The sequence below is a fragment of the Lagopus muta genome, chromosome 5, assembly GCF_023343835.1.
Source record: "Lagopus muta isolate bLagMut1 chromosome 5, bLagMut1 primary, whole genome shotgun sequence".
NCBI classification, from domain to species: Eukaryota; Metazoa; Chordata; class Aves; order Galliformes; family Phasianidae; genus Lagopus; species Lagopus muta.
This window is the reverse complement of record NC_064437.1, coordinates 24913722-24935072: the sequence shown is the minus strand read 5'-3', so window position 1 is coordinate 24935072 and position 21351 is coordinate 24913722. Positions and strand designations below refer to the sequence as shown.

The 21351-nt window shown below is 45.4% G+C and overlaps 1 protein-coding gene across 2 annotated transcripts in view; it reads right to left on the bottom strand.

Annotated features, from left to right (window-relative positions):
* Positions 1 to 21351, bottom strand: part of ACBD6 (acyl-CoA binding domain containing 6) — a 68846-nt gene that overhangs the window by 32417 nt on the left and 15078 nt on the right. For both annotated transcript variants that reach the window (XM_048943832.1, XM_048943833.1), the window contains exons 4-5: positions 15386 to 15468; positions 5180 to 5285 (exon numbers count right to left, since the gene is read on the bottom strand). In XM_048943832.1, the coding sequence (XP_048799789.1) occupies positions 5180 to 5285; positions 15386 to 15468 (189 nt within the window). The remainder of the gene's footprint in view (positions 1 to 5179; positions 5286 to 15385; positions 15469 to 21351) is intronic.

Here is a 21351-nt window from a genome sequence, read left to right as displayed (position 1 = left end):
ACTAATAGCAGATATACACTAATATCAGTACATAGCATCCTAGTGCTCCGGATCTGAACTTACAGCAGCCCACGCCTGCCTATAAATCTCTTGATGCAGCAGTGGTGAACAAGGTGAGCAACTCATTTATCCACTAATTGGGACTGTGAGCCAATTTCCCAACCGTGGTGCCAGACCTGCAGGTGGGGCAGAAGATACCTGCAGCAGAAGCTCACCCTTCTCCTGCTGGGCATCCTTCAGCAGGGTGGCACAGACAGACGTTATTTGGAAGGAGGATAAGCAGATACAAAGCATTGAGCTTTTTAACAGACTTTTTGACCCAGTGAGTAATTAATTTTTGTAACACATAATTTTAACGTTACACTAATTAACCTTGAATTAGAATGTATTCTCTGACAATGACTTTCTGTGGAAGCACCGATGACATCGGTGGGCCATTTAATGATTTATGTTCTTGCACTCAGCACCACAATCAACGTCTAAGAGAGGAAAGAGTGCCATTTACACACGATTCTGTAAACACGGGAAGATCTTTAATTCATCTTTAGCATCCCTAGCTCAACTCTAGCCTGGTAATTACTTAAGAATGAGGATTTCAGTTGGGCAAGCAATGCCAACTTCCTTGTGCCTGGTTTCTATTTCAGAAGAATCACTTTATCTGCAATATGCACAACAGCAATAAGTGCTCCAACTGATTATCCCTGTTTCTCTACACATGCAGTATAGAGACAATATTCTAATTACACAATTCCAATTTTTGTGTCATTGTAGTGCAAAATAAAGGCATTCCTATCCTGTCCATAAGTAACATGTTACAAATGGCTGCAACGTTTTGGTTTGCACTTGTCTCTGGTCGAGCAGAACCTTATTTTACTGATGCTCAGCTTGGTGGAGTCCAATGAAGGGAACCCAGTGGTTGAGGAAGAACTGTGCTGCCCATTGTGTGAGCGTGGTGATACTGCAGCATGGTGCAACCAGTCCCTCCCTGCAGTGCTGCTTCTGCTGTGAACGTTGCCTTTTGGACAAGACAAGAAACTGAAGCCTGATCATCTCCAGTCATTAAAAATCTCCTCGCGCTATTTGCAGGAGTATGGATTTCAAGTCTTGGGCCAATTCCATTTTGGGTAATTACACTCTGCTTACCTATATATTTTCTCTGCAATTCTAAATGGATACAATATTTTCCAATTAGTGCCTTAAATGGTTCTGCATTGTAATCGTGCACTATTAAAAAGCTGACACGTTCCACACAAGAAATGGCTGCATCCTTGCATCATCTTATCCACCCTATAAGCACAGGGTGGCAGGGACCCTCTCTGCGAGAGCACACCATCTGATGTGGAAGTAAGAAGAAGAATCTCAATGTACTTACCATATAACAAAAAGCATCACTAAGAAAAGTTTAAAACAATCATGGAGTCACAGAATGGCCTGGGTTGAAAAGGACCACAGTGCTCATTCAGTTCCAACCCCCTGCTATGTGCAGGGTCACCAACCAGCAGACCAGGCTGCCCAGAGCCACATCCAGCTCACGACTGTTTGCACTGAAGCAGGCAAACTAAAATCTTCTGGAGCCCCAGTTGTATGTATTTGGAACAGCTACACAGCTACAAAGTCTACCTGTTTCCCAGGTCCTCCTTAAAAAACTAATAACAATTCAGTGATAAACCAACTGAACACACAGTCTACAACTCTCTGTGCAGCTTGGCTATCACCTATACAGGTTGAAAACAGCCTGCACAGCTGTTACTTTACATCAACATGTGTCTGCATCTTTAAATAACACAGCAGAAGCATTAAGAGCCACAGATTGAGCCGTCCCAAAGCACTTCCCGTATGACTATTTCATTAGGCAGTGAAAGACTCAGACCAAGGCGAATAATTTTGCATGGGAAAGCACTGCATCAGTAGCCTTGCCCAGTGCAATCAGACAGCAGGGTACTCGTTCTGTGCAATTCAAACACACAACAGTTGTTGCAGAAGTTGCTTGAGAAGATGCATTTCCCCTGCCTCTGAAGTATTTAATAAAAACAGCATAAAAATAGCCCCAGTGCACTAACCCTGCCTCTTAAATCTTCCGTGCTTTGCTTGGGTAACCGCTGCCAGCTTGGCCGGCTTCTGCAGCAGTTTCTCAAGCCAACAGCATATCAATTTGCTCAGCTCCAAGTCACAGTGTGTTCACAAACAAAGCACAGGACGGGGATTTGTCTCAGCTAGACCGAACCTCAGCAGACAAACGGATGGGAATGAATTTCACATCAATTAGCCAGTGCAGAGAAAGAGGAGAACAAAGCCAACCTCAATGGAAACGCCACAGTATCAAGCTCTACTTCTAGGGACAATGCTTGCAGCTTAAAGGATGCACACCCATGACAGACAAGCTAACCCGTAGCAAGAGTTTTATTGGGATGCCCCATCCCTGCAGGCATTCAAGGCCAGGCTGGATGTGGCTCTGGGCAGCCTGGTCTGCTGGTTGGTGACCCTCACATAGCAGGGGTTTGAAACTCAATGATCATCGTGGTCCTTTTCAACCCAGGCCATTCTATGATTCTATGTTTGTTTATTGGGGCACTTCCAACAGTTACAACAAAATCTCCATCTACAATCTCCGTGGACTTTGGCACAGATGATGGAAGCAACCCACCTATGTCTCTGAACAACTTCTGGTTAGTTAACAGCTGAAGAAATACTGCTCTCACAAAGGCAGCAAACAATCCACGCCACCAGAGCGTGCCTGACGCCCTCCAGTGACTTCCCAGCCACAGTCCTTCCCTTATTCCATTAGTCCTGCTGACACACGCAAGAGAAACTGGTTGTTTTAGCCTGCACTATTACTCCTAAGTGAATGCAAGCTATTCTGTTGAACTCTGGGCAATTTAGATACAGTAAATGGAAGCTTGTACATGATTACTGTCATTAGATTCTTTGCTTAATTCTAAATTGAAGTTTATTATATCCGTACTGTTAGCAGGTATGCTGGCTTGACTGCCGTACACAAAGATTTTCCTTTCTTTCTTTAATCTAGGGGAGGAGGCAGCCCATGCTTCAGAACTTGCCAAGCGCATCCCTGCCTAAATCCTACAGACTTCTACTGCTCCTTCTGAAATCCTTTTGCTTCTAAGTCAGCGTGCCCTCGTTTTACATTTTTATTCTCATTTTCTCCCTTTGCTAACTAGATACAGTACGAATACATCACTTGGTGATAAAACCAAAGCACCATACCACTGCAGGCAGGCCATTCCTGCTGCGGGAGCGGCTGTGCTGAGAGCCTTTACAGCACGAGGCTGCTTGGTGCTCCAGCAGATTTTGTTCCATAACAAGTTAACTCTTTGTATGGATCCGTGCTGCCACTTTATATTTATATGTGTTTAAATCAAAAGATCGACAGAGTGAGTTACGTTCAGAGGGCTGGGAAAGGCATCTTCTGGATACGGCAGGATGTATTTACACTGTAACACTAAAACACTTAATAAAAATGACAAGATGATGCTTGCATACCCTTCACTCTACCAGAGGCTTGCTCTGGATTATCTCCTTCCTAAAATGGGTTCTAAAACTTGAATCAATTTGCACGATACTGGAAAATGAGCAGCTCTCCAGACTTTGAAGAATGCATTTGGTTACTAAACAGCTCTGGCGACAGTTTCAGTCCCTCAAAACAGCATCAAACAAACATTTCTTTCAGATTTCTTGTTTCTCCAATTTATTTATTTATTTAACCAATTTAAATCAAGCCTAATGAAGGGGCTCCTACCTCTTTGAGCACTTGCTGGGGTAAGCAAAAATACACCTAAGGGGGAATTCTGCACCAGCAGGTATCTTTCCATCCACTTTCCATAGGCAGCCAGGAGTCCAGAAGCGTCAGGCGTTTGCTGCAGCAGCTCCATGCTCTGCAAGTGCCTGCTGGTTCTGAAACAGGCCCTATCACACTTTGGACTCGTGGGCATATTTCTCAAAGACGAGAACTCTTTGGGAGTCACTCTGCACTTTTCAGATCTGTCTCCAAATCTTACATGGAGAGAACAAAAATATTTCAGCCATCGTTCACGTTTATTTTTTTAACCTATTTCTTTGGCTGAAGGCATGCACATTCATTGCTTGGATGCAAAAGAAGGAACCAGCTTTTGAACATCAGGAAGAATGAAAACATCTCATCAATGGAAATGAAGCAAAGATCACATTATGTTATTATGCACTGATTACAAGTGTGTGATCTCAAAAATGGGATTTTATTAATGAAAAGATTCTGGCCATGTTAGGAATGACTGCCCTGGGCACTCACTTCTGCAACCTGTGGCTGACAGAAGGGCAAACGGAGCTCAGTGACAGCCCTGTTGCAGTGACTGCACGGCATATGACAGTTTCAGTTCATTGAATTTACAATGCGAAATTCCAGCTCTGATCGTGAACACCTTCCTTCTCATCTGAAAATTAATTCACACGAATTCCTGATTAATAATAAAAGGCCCTGCCATCAGCATTCAGAGCCCCAGCCGGGGCTGTCATGGCTCAGAGGGCAGAAATCTGCTTAGAGCTACCGGAGAACCCAACTGAATTTGTGGCGTCTCAGTCTATGAATGTGTAAGCACTTCATCTGTTCACCAAAACACAATGTGCTGGAAAGCAGCAGGCAAAAGTAGCTGTACGTACTGTTGACCAGGAGCAGGGCTAGGTGGCAGTATGCAAGCACTGAAACCAGAGCAATAAAGCTGGTACTGCTACATTTGCTGAATGCAGAACTGTCCACTCCAGGTGTGTTCTTTTACCAAGAAAATCATCAGGCCATTCACATTTTATGTATTTGTCTTTTCCTTGAGGTTTCTGGCAATACCTCTATTATTTTCCTGTGAGGAAAAGGTGTTTTGATTCTGAAAAAGAGTGTATGATGCCCCTAGAAAGGGGGGTTTTCAGCAGATCAATCTGCAAGTTGCAGCTGTTGTTGCTGAAAATAACAGGAAGTTTCTGACATACTACAAAACCACAGTACATCCATGCTGCTAAAAATCCAGTGGAAAGTTGCTCTTTCCAAACAGATTATACTCATCTCCATGATCAAGGGCTTGTCCAACTCTTGCAGTACCTTCTAACAAGTCTAACAGGGGAATTCTGGGAAGGTTTAATACTGAGTTAATAAACTAAACAATTAAAAGACTGATTTTCTGTATCTTTTTATCCATACCTCCTCATCTGCAACATTCACATCCACTTTTTTCGATTGAATGGCTTTGGTTACGTAGTCAATGTTGTTTTCTCTGCAGTAATCAAAAATGTTCTTGTCCTCTTCCCTATCCAGGAAACAAAAGCAAAAGAAATAACACATTACTGCACTGCACAAAGGCCACGTGCACATCTTATGCTCTAACTTTGCTACAAACATTTCAATAGCATCGCTGGAGTGGAACTGGCTTCTGGTATAATGCATGCAGAAGAATATGTTTTTTCCCCATGTAAGAGTCAGAAATTCCTGCTTCCTAGAAAACAAAGGTTGTTTTTAACAACACTGTATCAGGGCAGAAGTCTTACTCCTGTGAATTGTCACAAGAAGCTTACAAAGTTACCCAACACAAAACCTGCTCAGTCCTGGTATATATCACTGCAGTTTGCCAGGGGATAAAGGGCTAAAGCTCTGCTTCTCCCTGCTACGCAAACAAACTTGTAACTACTACTGCTTGGAGTCACTTTTCAGTGCCACACATCTCTGACAGTGGTCACTAACACAGGTTTGGAGAGAAGAGCAGAAGAAATAGGATTAAGTGCAAAGCTGAGGATCTAATCTTGGTTAGACCCTCAGCTTCTGAAACTTGGTGGCTTAAGGATTTCTGTAGCCATATCCAGATGAAGATATTTCTCAGATTTTTCCAGACCCTTTTTCAAACACTTTTTTACTTTTTGACCCGTTCATGCTCTCAGCCTTGTTAAAGGAAAGTTCTACAGCTCCATATTGTGGGCATGAAGAGATGAACAGATACTTTCTTTTGGTGTTTTTAAAACAGACGTCTGATATTATTGGGTACTCCTTGGTAACCTGTGTTTATTCACGTACTTCACACCACCTGCAGACCTCTCATATGACCACACAAGTCACATTCTCTCCAGATGCTCCTTTCAAACGATGCTGTTGTTTCCTCGGATAGCAACTCCTACTTTTGCTGATAATTCCATTTCACCCTCTTCTTCAGCCTCTCTCCTTCCTTTTTGAGATGGGTTGACCTGAATTAGATATGCAGGTGCACAGATTTGTACAGTGGGGTAAAAAAGCCTTCATTCAGGTCTCCATCCTTTTCCTAAAGGTTCTGAGCATTTGCTTTACTAATTGCCAAGAAGCGCGGCAGATCCAGCAACTGATATGAAGGTCTTTCATGCTTTAAGAATCTGTACTAAGGTCTTAAATTCATTGGAAGGTGTTTGCTTCACTAATAACAACACAAGGTTTAGTATGTCTGAAGCCAGAATACTGCTTTTAGCTCCAGAAGAAGCTATTGGTGCATATGGTAACTGTTGAGACACAGCTTGAACCACTGATTGAGCACCTGGGGAAAGGACCCAGACAGCCTTGGGAGCACAGGTGAAGGCAATTCACATGTGCAACCAGAAGGAACGGAGCCTGGCTGCACCTCTCTTAGACCTCATTTAAGAGCTGACTGCCAGTGGGGAAGGATTTCTTTCTGGAGATTCCTCCTTTGCAGAGTTTCCCTTGCAAGCCTAGATCTTCAGAGATAGGTAAGCATTTTTTATTTGCAGCACCTTTCTGTCACTCTAATGCCTTTGTTACTGGGCCTCCTGTATCACTATTCCATCACATTGGTTTTTCTGACTGTTACGTGGTGCAACTCAAACACCTGCCACATCCCAACTTGTGGGTCTTTCTGCCAGCAAGTGTGGCTAAGGGAGCACGTGTTGGCATCCTGAAACAGGCATGCGTTGGTCCCTTGCATATCCTAGCCTGCTGCTCTGAGCTAAGGCCATGGTCAAGCTTTGTTGTAACACCATCGCTGTAAAAAGGACTGCAACAAGGTTTGCTTGTGGGATGGTACGTAAATAGAAACAACTAAAGCATGACAATAATGTCTTTAAGTACTGGTACACCCACACAGCTGTGTTCCCACTGAGGAGTAAAGAAAACAGATCACCGCTTTGTTAGAAGTAAGCAAAAAGTCCATGTTTCTCCTCCCCTTCCCTGTTTCCAAATGAAAACTATAGCTCCAATGAACTAGTCAGTATTGTCATGGGATTTGGCGTCTTCCAAACAGTTAATAATACAAAGTTAGCCTCTCCTGTGGCACCCCCAGTTCACAGTCACCTGTGGGCTTAAGACAGTCTGGATGTTGAGCAGAACTCAAACCTGGCTGCCTCCAAGGAAGTTCCTTACAAAAGCAGCAGCCTGCTGCATCAGGTCAGACCCACTGGAGAGGCCACAATGCTCTGGGCCATTCTCCTTCACATCCCTGGAGGCGTTCAGGCTGGATGTGGTTTTGGGCAGCCTGGTCTAGTGCTTGGTGACCTTACACATAGCAGGGGGTTGAAACTACATTATCATTGCGGTCCTTTTCAATCCAGGCCATTCTATAATCTCCCTTACTCTCTGCACACAAGGAGTCCTCTGGCACACCTGAGCTGCACCTTTCCAGGAGAGATCACACACTTCATGTGCAGGCCCAGGGACGCTACAGAAGCCTGCCAGTTCCTTAACTGCACTCTCAAGGACTCATTTGTTGGGGGCCTTGCCTGTATGCTACACAGGCTCCTGGGGAACAAATCACTGCATGCTTTAAATGCAATTGCTTTGAATTCTGGAGGGGAAAAAAAGGATCTCATGGTGGGATTAGAAAAGGCGAAAGCTTATGCTGCTCAAGATGGAGATCGACAGCTTCATGAAGGAGGTTATGAGGCATGCCTGCCCCTGCTAACGACAGCTGATTTGACAAGCAGATGTTCCTCCTGCCTTGCCAATCTAACCTCTCACACACACTCTTGGCTACTGAAAGCCCTGCTGGGCCTCACGTGGCACAGCTGAAGGCACCAGCAGGAAGGCAAACAGCAGCAGTGAAGCAACTGCTCGCTCCCTGTGCTCCACAGGAACCTGTCTGTAGGAGCACAGCGGGAGGGAACATTCCTAACACTGATGGAGCAGCAGTGAGCCACCATTCCACCACAGCCTCCAGGCCAACTCTTAGTCTCCTCTGAGCATACCAGTATTATCTGTAAGGGAGAAAAATGGACACAGCTATCTGGATATGATTTAGCTTTTCTGGACTCACCACCTCTGTGAATAGTCTATGTATTCCCCATCCAAAAAACCACTTTTCTATCTCCACAATGGAATTATTCCAGGATGGCAATCTCCCTAAACAGAGATAAAGTTTTGGGAAATTTCACCTTTCTACAATGCATTTATTTGTCAGGGTCTAAACCTGCTGGTTCCTGTTTTTGAATTAAAATAAGAATTGTTAGCATATATTCTCTCCATTTTACAGAAACCAACGAAGAGAAGTGAGTTTTTTTTTACAAACAGATATGAAGGAAGTCCATACAGTCCTAAAGAAGATATTTTATTGCAAACAAAACGATGTCTGTGCTTCAGACATTCAAAACAATTTGTTCTTGCCAAGTGCCAAAACCAGGAAGGTAACTAGAGAGAAAAAAGCTCACAAAAATAGTATAAACTTGGCTCTTTTTTTCTTCTTTTAGAGACAGAGAAGAAATAAGAAACAGCATAAAAGCACATGAAGATTTTTCATCTGTTTCACACATGTTCATGTGTACATGCAAAACAACCCCTCCACCAGCAGTTACAAGGAAACAAAGTGGATGCACAGTTTGTAGACCAGCACGCCACCTATAAAGCTGATAAAAGTCAGCAGCAAGGCCTAGAAGACAAAATAACCTAAAAACACAGGCAGAAGCACATCAGGAATACAACAGATGTCATATCGTAACGTTATTTGACTCAATTTCAGGGGAAAAGGTTCTAGCATTTCTAGTGATTTAAAAAAGAAGTGCATTATGAAAAATACAGCCTTTAGGATACCTTGAGTTGGGAAAGAGCAGGAAACTCAAACTACTGGGAAAGTTCACAGTTACTTACAATGGTAGCTAAAAGAAAGATTGAGATGACCTTGTTTCAGTGTCAGACTACATACAAGCCTTGTCTCTTCTCGTTGAGGAGTCTCCAAATCCACCTGATATCTGCAAGGAACAGGTTCCCATCTATTTCTTGCAGATGGCTGGAAGGGCTTCTCTTCCCTCCCCAACACATTCTACCTCTCCAACTGCCTTCTGCTCTCCCCATTCTGGTAGGAGATGCTAACCCCCATTCAAAGTCATAGAATCCTTAGAGTTGGAAAGGACCTTTTAAAGGTCATCTCTCAAATCAACTTGAACCACACCTATTGTCAAAAGGCAAAGCAAGGGCAGTTCCTTCCACACTGGAAGATGATGCAGGAAAGCTTACACCAAGCCATCTCCTTTTCCCAAGCCTGGGAGACTTCCAAAGCCTTCTCCCGAAGCTATATGAAAAACAGAGGGGTCAAGCCAATGGGTTTTAAATAGCTCACAGGGAAGATCTACTGTTGCTTAACCAGTCTTCGCTTCCTCCCTACCTTGGGCACAGTAAATCCACCTAAGCTCAGTTCCCAACTGGTGCCGGCCCCGCTCCCTTCCACCCTCACAGATTACCTCTGGTCCAAGGCCTTGAGGGATCCACCCAGTGCTTCTTTGGGCTGCTTCTGCCCCTTCCCATCTCCGTGTCCCAAAAGATGCTCAGTGACGGCTGCCTGGCCCCGGTGCTGCACACAGGTGGCATGGCCAGGCAATGGGAGCCCACCGGAGCGGAGCAGCAGCGTGCGGGGAGCAGAGAGGCACTCGCAGCACTCAGTGTTTGTGTCAAGGCCCTCAGCCCCCACGGGACCCATTTTCACATAATCTATAATTATCTCTTCGCTTTAATCGCCTCGTCACTTCTGAGGCTCTCTTGGGCGCAGGAAGAGGAAAAGCTCATTAACTGAACCTTTTCTCCTCTCTCCAGCCACCCATAGCTTTTAATTGCTTGGTGTTGTTATTATCTAGCAGTGCAACTGGGATCATTTTCATAAGAAAGGGTGGTGGGAGGGGGGGAGGCAGGAGTGGGTCCCTGAGGTATGCACTGCAGACAAACCTTTGCTTTCTCAATTATTTATGCCAGCTGAGGTTTTACAAGCTGAATAAATCCATAACTCAAGTTTATTTGGAACCGGCAGGCTGTCCCGGGGGGAGTGTTGCCCACTTGCCTGTACACTTGTGTGCGGTCCTCGGGGGGCTGTGGGGACGCAGCGAGACATGTGTCAGCCGGTGCCACACGCCGCGCCATGCATGGCACTCTGGCAGATTAGCAGCATCACGGCGGGGGGGGAGGACAGCCGTGAAAAGCCCTATTGGGAAGGCCAGGGAAGGAGGCCTGAGTGAGGCCGGCCCTTTGCCCAGCACAGTCCTAAGGTCACCACCCTGGGGAAGCCATAAACCCAGAGCAAACGTGGCGGTTGTTGTGGAAGCACCATGGACAGAGCATCCATTCCTACCTAACGCCAGCGTCGCTCTTGTTTCCATCGCTGGCATTCCCAGAGGCAGGCTGGAAGGAAGGAACCAACCCCCGGCCACGCGCCGGGCTCTCCCGAAAAGGCTGCGAAGCGAAGCAGCACCTTCACCGTGGATGCTGGAAGCAGCTTGTTAAAATTCAGCAGCCTTTGTGCCTGACCACACGCAGCGACCTCTGGTATTTTCTGCCAAAACAGTTCATTTGTCTCACAGAACAACTAATCAATTCCAGAGCCCATCCATCACGGAGGCTCGCGCGAGCCGGCCGGCAGCGGGGCCAGATGGCGGCTGCGTTAGTGGGATTAATACAATTCTGATAGATTACACGGCAGCGGGCTGGCTTCCAAACGCCAGGGGGACGGGAAGAGGAGTGCTGGGGGTGTTGGCCACCACCTGACTGCTCAATGGCCCCCGCTTCCTAAAGCAGGCTCCCTGCTTTAGGACTCACACAGGTCCCCTCTGCTCCAGAGTGCTGCAGGAAAACGTGGTGGTTTGTCAGAAAAGAGCTCCTTTCACCCCTTGGGATGACAGCGTATCGCATAGCTCAGTGGGACCTCAGAGCCACCCAAGGGATTTCAATTCCATACCAGCAGGCACAGTCCACATGCAGGCAGCTCCTCTGCTGTGCTCGGAAATGGGAGCGGATGTCTGGCAGCAGCATTTGCTATCTGACAAGTTTGCTGGAAACATTTGTAAACTGCCTTTTTTTTTTTCTTTTTCCTTCTCTCCTTCAAAAATGTTTAAAAAGAACTTTGAAGTTAAATTTCCAGTTGTGCAACACTCCTGGGCATCTCCCTCAGTCTGCGTCTTAGATTTATATTGGTGACACATCAGTCAGCCTCATCCCACTGTTTATTTCCCAGCTTTGCGAAACTGTAATTATAGTTATTTGTTCACGGAAGAGCTCAGCCACCACTGCTTTCATTCTGGCATTAAGAACAGACATGAAGCTTTATGCAGCAGGAAAAAAACCCAACAGTACACCCACCACTGCTGAGCAGCCTGAAGCCACAGATCATTTCCAAACCCTCCTTCAAGGGAAATCTCCGAGTTCCACCACCAGCACACACTATTTTTATCTAATGCCCAAAGTGAGATAAGTGATTTACAGAGAAACACAAAGGCAGAGCACTATGCTAATACATTTTGCAACTGTTCCCCATTAGTCACTGGGGGTACTTCAGCTCTTTATTGCCAGGCTTTATTAATGACTCCTAATTGATGACCAGTGCCCAGCACCCCAAAGTAAATAACTGCTACGCCTCATTAGCTCAAGAGACCTTCTTCTGATTTGAGGATTGATCTATGAACACGCAAATTGCACTGATTTAACTGAATCTCTCTCTAAATTGATTTAATTAGATCAGTATAACCTGTTTCTATGGATGCTCTTGAATTTATTTGGAATCCTTGCAATGTGGTTACATGAGCCAGACTGACCATTTTCCTATCATGTTCTCAAAGTGGAAACATTTGAGATAATTAGTGATAAAGCAAATTCAGCCCTGGCTCCATCCCAGCTCTCCCAACCCCGAATCCACCTGACTTCAGGGTATGGCGTGGCAATTTCCCCTTGCCCAGCATTTGCACCCTAAAAGCCAAGCACTTTGTTCCACAGAAGGAATGTAAGCATTATTTATGTATATTCTAGAAACTCACTTTGAAAGCAATAGCAGTGCTGCTGCACTGTAATTGACTGCTGACAGTAAACTCATGGTTTACACTACTCTTAAAACAAGATCCCTCATCTCCCTGTTAACCTACTGCCAGCTGCTGCTATGTAATCATTTGTTCAACTGTTCAGATGCTTCTGGTAAGCATAAATTAAGAGAATCTGCTTAGGTGAGCCTTCAAAACTCTGCACTTGCATTCCTGCCTATCTGCTGGTGCCTGGTGAGGCTGTGAAGATGCTGGGCTCCAGATAAATTGGACAGCCTTTCTCTGCCTTTGCATCAGCTGAATCCTAAAGGACACGTGGGAGCCTGCGTTTGGCACGGCGCTGCTTGCTACGGAATTCATTGCCTTCAGCAGTCTGTCAGATCCCAGGGCTGAGGAGGACACGAGTTTTTGTTTTTAGTAGCCAAAACAAGACTTTTGCTCATTCTGGGCTTCCATTTCTATGGCTCTATAATTGGAAAATATTTATCCCACCAGCTAAGGGAAACAGAGACCAAAGTGGACTGATTAATATTTCAATTTTGGCAAGCTTGCTGCAATGCATCAGTAAGGCACACCACTGACAACCAAGTCCACGAGATGGTCTGCAAAGTTTCCTTCCTCAATTCTCAGGCTACAAAGCAGCACCCACACACAGAAACTACAGCTTCACACTTACTGGTAACTTCCAACATGCAAATATTTGCTGGCTCAAGGTGTTAAGTTTTCTTATTCTGCTCCTCTCACCCCTCAGCCTTCTAGAACATGCTACAACCCTCCATCAATAAAACTTCGTAACTCCCTCTTGAACAACACATTACTTACATGTAGAAGCTCATGAAATCTCAAACTACAAATAAGTTCCCAGCTTTTGGTGCAACACTTAAAAATCCTTTTACTGCATTGTGCCATACACAATTTCCAACTCAGGAGCCATCAGCTAACACTTGAACCAAAGACAAAAGCCTGGATTCTTATCTATAGGGGATCCCTAGGAATCCCTCAGAATCCCTAGGAGCAACATACTGAAAATGAACACTTCAATTTTCCTTCTTCTTCACAGAAATATTTCAGAGGGATCTTTTGTTTGTTTGTTTTTAAGACAGTATACTGCTTATAAATGCAATCAAGTATTACAGAATCTTATGTTCTTGTAAGTAAGCACTCCCAGCCCAATTAAAGTCTCCTTATCATTTGAGTACTATCAACCCAAACCACTTCCATGCTCTAGTTAAACTTGGATGCCAAAATAAATGTCTACAGCCATTCTCAGGCTCAGCTACTTGCAAACTTTGTACCAGTGCACACTAGACAAAAGCCATAGTACATGGGCAACTGCACTGAGAGAGGTGAGGCTGTGCCTGTGGATGAGACGACGCTGATGCTTCCTCACTTCCCAACTTGCAGTTGAAGACACTGATGCCTACTGGCCAAATAGTGCTAATGAACCACGTGAAAGCTCCTACAAACAAAGTCAAGAGATTTTATTCAACTCACCTTCAGCAGAATCTCACTGTACCATCTATGTTCAGTGAGTACATCCATCCACAGCCATGTTTTATAAGGATTACAGCTATGCTATACCAGTCCACGACTATCTGAGCACCGCCACACAAAAACAAACAGTATGCTCTGCATGGTAAGTCTAGAAAAATTATTTGGAGCTGTGGTCATCTTCAAGTCCTCCACAAGCAATGTTCTCATGGATACAGTAACAAAAATATGAAGAGAAGATTTAGAGTAACCTAGCTGAGGCAAAGTTGGTTTTTCTGGATACCGTTTCATGTTCAGAAGGTGCTCAGGCAATACCTGGGATAGCAAAGACTCTGAAAGGACTGTAGGAATAAACATCTCATTCAGCACTCAATGCAAGGCAGCACTAATATGCTCAACTCCTGAATGAGCAGCTCAAATAGAATTTAGACCACAAGGTTAAGTTATGACATCAAGGATGTTGGCTGAGACCTACGCTGACAGAGCAGGGAAGAAAAAGGAGCTTGCGGCTAGCAGAGGGGCTATTCCTCAAGCAGTATGTTAAAGCAAGGTCACACCTGCCTGTCTGGTCAAGGTCCAGGTGCACGTTAAGACGTGATGGCTTTCCAGGCCTGGCTGCTCCTGGCCAACAGCTCCATCTTGCTCAGGAGTGGGCTGCAATGCTGAAGGATGTGCCCACGCTGCAGCTGAGTGCAGCGCTGCTGCTGTGTTTGCCTGCTCCAATTCCTACCTGATCTCCATGCAGAGGGGCTGGAGCCACCTGCTCACGTTTTACTTTTCACTCATTTGTGACAACCAGCCAAAGAAATGCTGCGTTAAGAGTTTGAAGGCTTGGAAAATTCACAGCAAGCTTGAGAGGGTGTGCACAGAAATCAGTGTTTATCTTTTAATTTCCTGGGACTAAAATGATGCAAGACACGCAGTAAAACAAATGGGATCACAAACACATAAATGGGTGACTGCGACACGACATGCAAACGCTGCTCAAACATTTAGCCCTCTCATTTAGCCTGCTCATTTGAACTAAAAATAATGCTGCATTCTCAAAGATTCTCCAGGTAATCCTTTACATACTGGAATGAATACTACTCCTGTGATTAGTAGTGTGGAACAATAAAAAACAAGCAAAAAAAACCCACTTGTCCTTATTCAGTAGCTAATGTCACTGAGTACTTGCACTTTGACAGTTTTTAAATAGCAGCCATTCTAGCTCAGTAAATGCATTTCTGCTATGCTAGCTGCAGAACCTAGGAAAAATTAATTTGATATAAGGTGCAAGCTCTCCCCGAAGGCAAACATCGTCCAATATTAAAACCTTCACTGAACAGACCTTAATGAACATATTGGTAAAGAAATAACTATTTGAGAAAGGTGGTGTCTGAATAGCTTTCTATTAAAAAAGCCAATATTACCTTTTTTTAGCCATATAACTGAAAAATGGGAAGCCTTGCCCTTCCCCCCACATCTCGCACCAGGGAAAGGTTAGTACCTGGCAGTGATACAGAGAGTTATTGATTTAAATGATTATGGACCTGAAAAGTTCTTTCCTGTCATTTATTATCCTGTTGTAGTTGCCACCACACTTGCGCGATATTAGAAAAAAAAGCTTAACAAGATGACATGAGAAAAATACTGTTTTCAACTGAAGTCCAGCACAGATAATCACCTGATTGTTTCTTCTTGATACAACGAGCTGACAACAGGGCCTCCAAACGCAGTTTTGCTTTCTTTCCCCCTCTTCTCTGTCGTCTGAAAGAAAAAGAAAGGTTGGTCCCAGCATCCTGGCTCCCAGGTTCACCTCCCAGACCTTTCCCAGCCCCATGGATGAGCTCAGCCCTCTGGAAACCCCATCTGTGACCCTTCCCATCCGGAGGAGGAGGCAGATGGATGCTGCTGTGCACACAGCCATGGGCTCACCCCAGAGGTGTGCTTGGTGGCCCAGCCATCCTGCTAACAGGGACCCAAAGCATTGCCATGGCCCCCAAGGACCCAAAGCCGCACCGCTGTGCAGCGGCATAATGTTATGTTACTAGATTGCAAAGCTTGCCTTTGGAAATCTATTTAATATAGATTTAAAATTAAATTTTATAATGGGTAGCATTTCCAAATGATTTACTCCCAGGAACTCTAGGATTCTGAATGATTCCCACCATAATAGAAATGAACAATTAGAGAGATGATTGATCGATACGCAGCCGCAGGCCTACCTTCAAAAAGCATCCTGCACTTCGGGCTCTGCGATTGACTTTAACTCCATGCCAGATTTGCAGAACAGAATAAAAGCCTGCGTCTGAAAGCCTGAACCTCTTGTGCTGGCCAAAGGGACCCCTGCTTGCTCTAGAGAATCCGGCACCCCATTCTCCAGGGGAGCACTCGAAACTGGTTTGCAATTCTCAGCCAATGCTGCCTTACAAAATAGCCCATTAATTGCAATGTGCCCTTGGCAATGGGCAGTTCTGCTTTCTGTAACAAGAGATCATCATGCCCAAGATGAATAAAATCAGAGAAAGCTGGCCCAACTCTAGCCCCCTCTCAGTAGATGCAATACATTGCTGACTACACCAAAAATGGTGCTGCCTCATCACAATTCTACGTAGAAGGATGTTGATTTTTTTTTAAAGTAAATGCTCTAAGTTGCCTTTCTTCCTGGCTCCCTAAGCTGCTTTTGTTTTAAACAATTTTTTCCCCATAGTACATTTACATTCTGCCCAGCTTGAACCAGATCCACCTTTCAGCTCTCCTGTATTAGCCCAAAGCCATAATATTTGGGTTTGCAGATAGCATAGCTTTAAAAGAAAAGATGAAAAGGAAATTGGCTATGAAAGTCATTCTGTGGCAAGTTGGCTTTCTCTAATTTAGAGTAAAAGGTGACACAAAGTTGTTCTCTCCTGAAGGGAAAGGGCTTTAAAGTCTTCCCAGTGCAGTGCCCCTCTTAAAAAATTATTTAGCAGAGAACCTTACTGTCCATCAATTATTTCCACACCACTTATAAAGAGAATTAATTTCAGATCAGCTGCTACTGCATGCGAGAGCTATTCGTATGAAATGAAGAGCTATTCTTATGAAATGAAGAGCTATTTCTATGACATGAAGCTATACTTACACTTAGCCTACCTTCTTTGATGCTGGGGGCCAATGGACTCCCAACCAGCTCCAGAAACTACAAGAACGTTTTTAATCTGCGTCCTTTCCTCTCTTCCCACCACAGTTTTGGGTGGTTGCTTTTTTCAAAGCCAGAAACAACACTTGAGAAAATAGATTTCATCTTCCTAGAGGCAAAAATTGTAAAACAGGTTTCTTGGATTAAGTTCACCTCCTTTGTGCAACCCGATGCATTTGCACCAAAGATTAATCATACTGATCGAGTACACCTAAGGCCACTGGGAAACTTAATGGTAGAGGCTTTCCCAAAAATGCTCAGATGACAACTTCTCTGGTTCTTAATCCATATACAGGTTGCTTTGTCCAAGCAGCTTTTACCTCCTCTCCTTCATACAGAAATAGGGAACCCAATACCCAACCTATGAATGTCGAACCAAGCTTATTCCATCACAGTCCGCAGAACAAATTTATGAAAAATGTACAGCAAATGTCTCAGCTAGCCTCTCAGGATTCAGCGTGTGCCTGTGCTCTGCAAAGCCATTAAAAGCAGCACCGTGCTCCAACATCCATCACCGTGGCTGGGCTTCCCATGGGGAATGTGCCCAGGCTTGGAACAGCACTCCTTCTCAGGAGCGATGGGAGCTCAGCCTTGACGCAGGCACACACTGGTTTCCTTCCAGCCAGCCTTGCCAACCTGCCTATACCCTGAGCTCAGCTGCCTGCTGCCAACATCCGTACTGCCCGGCCTGCCAGGGATGTGCTTGCGAAATCCAAGGGTGATGGAGCAAAGAAACCAGGCAAGAAGTGGGATAGGAGCTGCTGCTCGTTCCAAGCCACACTGCAGCTCAAAGAAGAAGCGTTTGGTGGTTTATGTGCTGCTCGTACCAGCTGAAGGGATCTGCAATGGGCTGGTGCAGTTCTTACATCTCTTGACATCTCTACAGTCTACAAAAAGGGCTCTTGGGGCTGAAGAGGCAAAGCAAACGTCATACCAAGACAGATGACAACCAGTGAGTTACCTTGCAAACCACAGTGAAATGAAACCCTGACATTGCACATTCTCTCTCTTCCTTTAAAAAGGCACTAATAATTAACTATACAGCTCTCAATTAAGCCAGCTCAATTTCTTTTCTTGCTGGCATGCTGTGCGAAGCACTGCAGATACACATGTAACTAATGATAGTTAAGGAATAACGTGATCCCAGGCTCCCATAATTTGCTCCCCTGATTTGAGATAGATGCCAGCAGTCAGGACCGTGTAAGAGATGCTAGAGAAAAAGCAAAATTACAACATGCCACATATGTGAAGGGGTTACTCTTGAAGTGCCAGCTGAAGGTAGAGGAATTCATAGCAGCACAGCAACAAATCTTCTTGCAGGACTGCACACAAGTGCCAAAGCACAAGCAGTGTCACGTAAGAGATCCAGGAAGAGATCGTAAAGAAAGGCAAAAATGCCTTAAGAGGCACTGGAATTTCCTAATTTATCCCTAATTCTTGTCCATTGACTTTTTGCTGCTTATGTACACATACAGCTGATCTCAAAGTCACTATTACTCCTGACAGCCAACTTAGGTAGGTGGATCTGGGTGACCATAGCTAGCATAAATCACAGGCAAATGTGAGCTTCTGTATGCAGCAGCCGTACTCATTAAGAGGCATTTCCAACTCCCCTGACTCCCGATGCATTTTGGAGCAAGGCAGGGAGCTCCAGCAAGGAATCATCGTTCTCAAGTGTCAAGCAGAGCTGCAGAAAAAAAGCCATGCTCCTCCTGGAGGGGACAGCAGAGCAGCCCCAGCCATACCTCCCGGCACTGTATTTGTCAATAAAAGCTTGGCTCGAGTCAAGGTACAATCGCATCTAGACTGGCTGTCATGGACAATGCTGCTCCAGCCAGCCTCAAAGCCTGACAACCTCTTTCTGAACAGAATGGAAATACAGGGACTAATATTTGCTAACATCATTAATTCATTTTTTGTCCCCGCTCCCCCCATCTTCCTTTATCCACGATGTCAAGGCGTATACCTCCGAATTGTTGTCAGCCATCAAACAGACGCTGTGTCCCGGTTCAGAGGTTAACATACAATGACAGACACATTAAAAAACCCTGTCCGATGCCTCACTGACAATTTCAGCTCCATCTCCTCCTCAATGCGACAGTAGCTCAAAGTCACTTACAAGCTTTAACAACATTAAAGTCTAATTGCGATTGAAAAATAAAGGGGAAAGATAGTTTTATCATACTAAGCATTATGGAAGCGAAAAACGATTAGGGAGACAAACATTTTCTTTGCAGAGGTTTTGAGTCCACCTCCTATTTTGGTCTTAAGAGTCTCCCATGATTACAGCATGATCCATTTCTCCTCTTGCAGCAGGAAGAAAATGATCCGAGAGAGGTAGTCTGCTATAAGGTGGCTGGTTTGGGGTTTAGTTTCTAGCTGTATCCCTGAAGACAGGACAGGGCTTTACTGCTTTTCATCTCATAGCCCAAGCTTTATCTCCATGTACACAAAGCATGCTGCCACAGATTTAAGATGCCACTTCCACAGTCCTCCTGATGCCCCACTGCCATGTGCCAGAGTTCCCTGCAGAGATGGAAGTGAGCTTCCTGCTGGTGGGGAGCTGTGAATGCATTTGACCTCGTGGTTCACAGCAGCAAGAACAGCAAAAGTTTCAGCTGAAGATTGTTATTGTTATTAAAAAGTTGTAATCTAGCAGAAAAGGGAAGATTCTACGCGAGGGTTAGCACATCCCAATCCCAGTACAGGACATCGCAGATTTACTCAGAGCAAAAGGTCTCCTGTGTTTGATGAGTTCTGCACATGCAGGCACACAGCAGCAACAGCTGGATGACAAAGGCACGCGGCTGCATCACGTTGCACACCCCTCAGCCCATGGATTCCCTTGCTGTATAGGCACACATCTCTCCTGCTTTCCTCCATACTGCGAACCTTCAAGCATATTTGCATATATTTAAGATAAAGAAAGCTATTAATGAAAAAATATATTTGCCCTCCAAGGTGCACTGGCTAATTCCTTAAGACACTCAAGACAAATTCATCATTGTCACAGAGTTTGGAAATGGAAGAGTGAGGCAACTTCAATGCAAGCTATGGCCAGGCTCGAGCATCCCAGGCACTGCCGAGCACAGAAGGAGCTCTTTGAGGTTATGTTCAGGTGTCTGTGATCCAGCCCATTCTTTCTGAGCAAATGCACCAGGAGTCAGAGGGGCAGCAGTACCTGGCTTAAGAGAGGGAGGTGAGAAATACTCCCCATAAAATTTAAACATTCCTGCAGCAGTGAATACCCAGAACCGAGGCTTCAGTCAGCACAAGTGCTGCCCTGAGCCCGGAGGAGCTGCAGTGAGGGATGCCTGAAGAGCTTTGCTTGATGGTAGCAGAAGGAACCTGTCCTGAGCTACGCCTCCCAGTGCTGCACCTGGGGGAGGCTCAGCAGCTCCAGCTCAGCTGCCAAGAGGGACAGCAATGTCCCCTAACCCTTCAGCTCCTGTGAAGTTTGCCTTAAATCCTTGAAGTGTGCTGATTGAGTTGTAATTAAGCTGCATTGTCTCAGGCGACAAATCTGACAGGAGACACTCCAGAGATAACCCAGAGGCAGAGCTCACAGACTGCTCTGGCAGCTGCCACGTCCCCTTAACCCTCTGGATTAACATTTCTGGGCACCATTTGAGGAGAGAGGGTTATTGGGGAGGCAACAAGAACACGTGAACTCTCCTAAAGTTTCAGCCACTCTCCCCCTCCTCTCCCTGTACCATGGCCTGGCTATCCCCCTGGGAGGGGAACTTGGGCAGACACTAATTGTATTTGACAGCAGCAATTACACGCAAGGCTGGAGATTAGAAGCTCGTTAATTGTGTGTGCCGTAATTGCTGCCGCCTTTCCCTTGGCTGGCCGAGGCCGGAGCCAGCAGAGCAGAGGCAGGAGGGGTGCTGCACCCAAATGCAGGTGGTCTGGGGCTGAGAGGAGAGGTCTCCTCTCCCCAATGGCTCCTGACCCTGCACAATGAGGGCTGGGTGGCCAATGAGGCATGAAATGAGGACAAGCCGTGTGCTCTTCCGAGGGTGTTTTCCACCTGTATCCATCTGCACGGTCTGGCTGAACAGCATGGTAGGTGCACACAGAGGGAAGGTAAATATTAACCCTTCAGGGCAATGCTGCTAAAGGAAAAAGACAATTACCCCCTGTAAGATTAGGTGCATATCTCAGTAGCATTCATAAGAATCCTCTCTTTTCCACTGAAACCCACAAGCTCAGCATTTCTCACTGCCTTACAGACTACCAGATAGACGCAAACACGATGAACCCTTCCAGAGGCAGTCCCAGGCAGCCCTGCTGGGCAGCCCCTTTCAGGACAAGCTCTGTGCCCTCAGCACCAGCAGGACTTCTGCACCCCATAACCAGGGCTGCCCCGTTCCCCTCCCACTGCCCTTCCCAGCTCTGTGACTCATCACCTGGAATGCTTTCAGGAGACCACTGAGGATCTATCTGCACAATCTGAGCAAGCCGTCCCA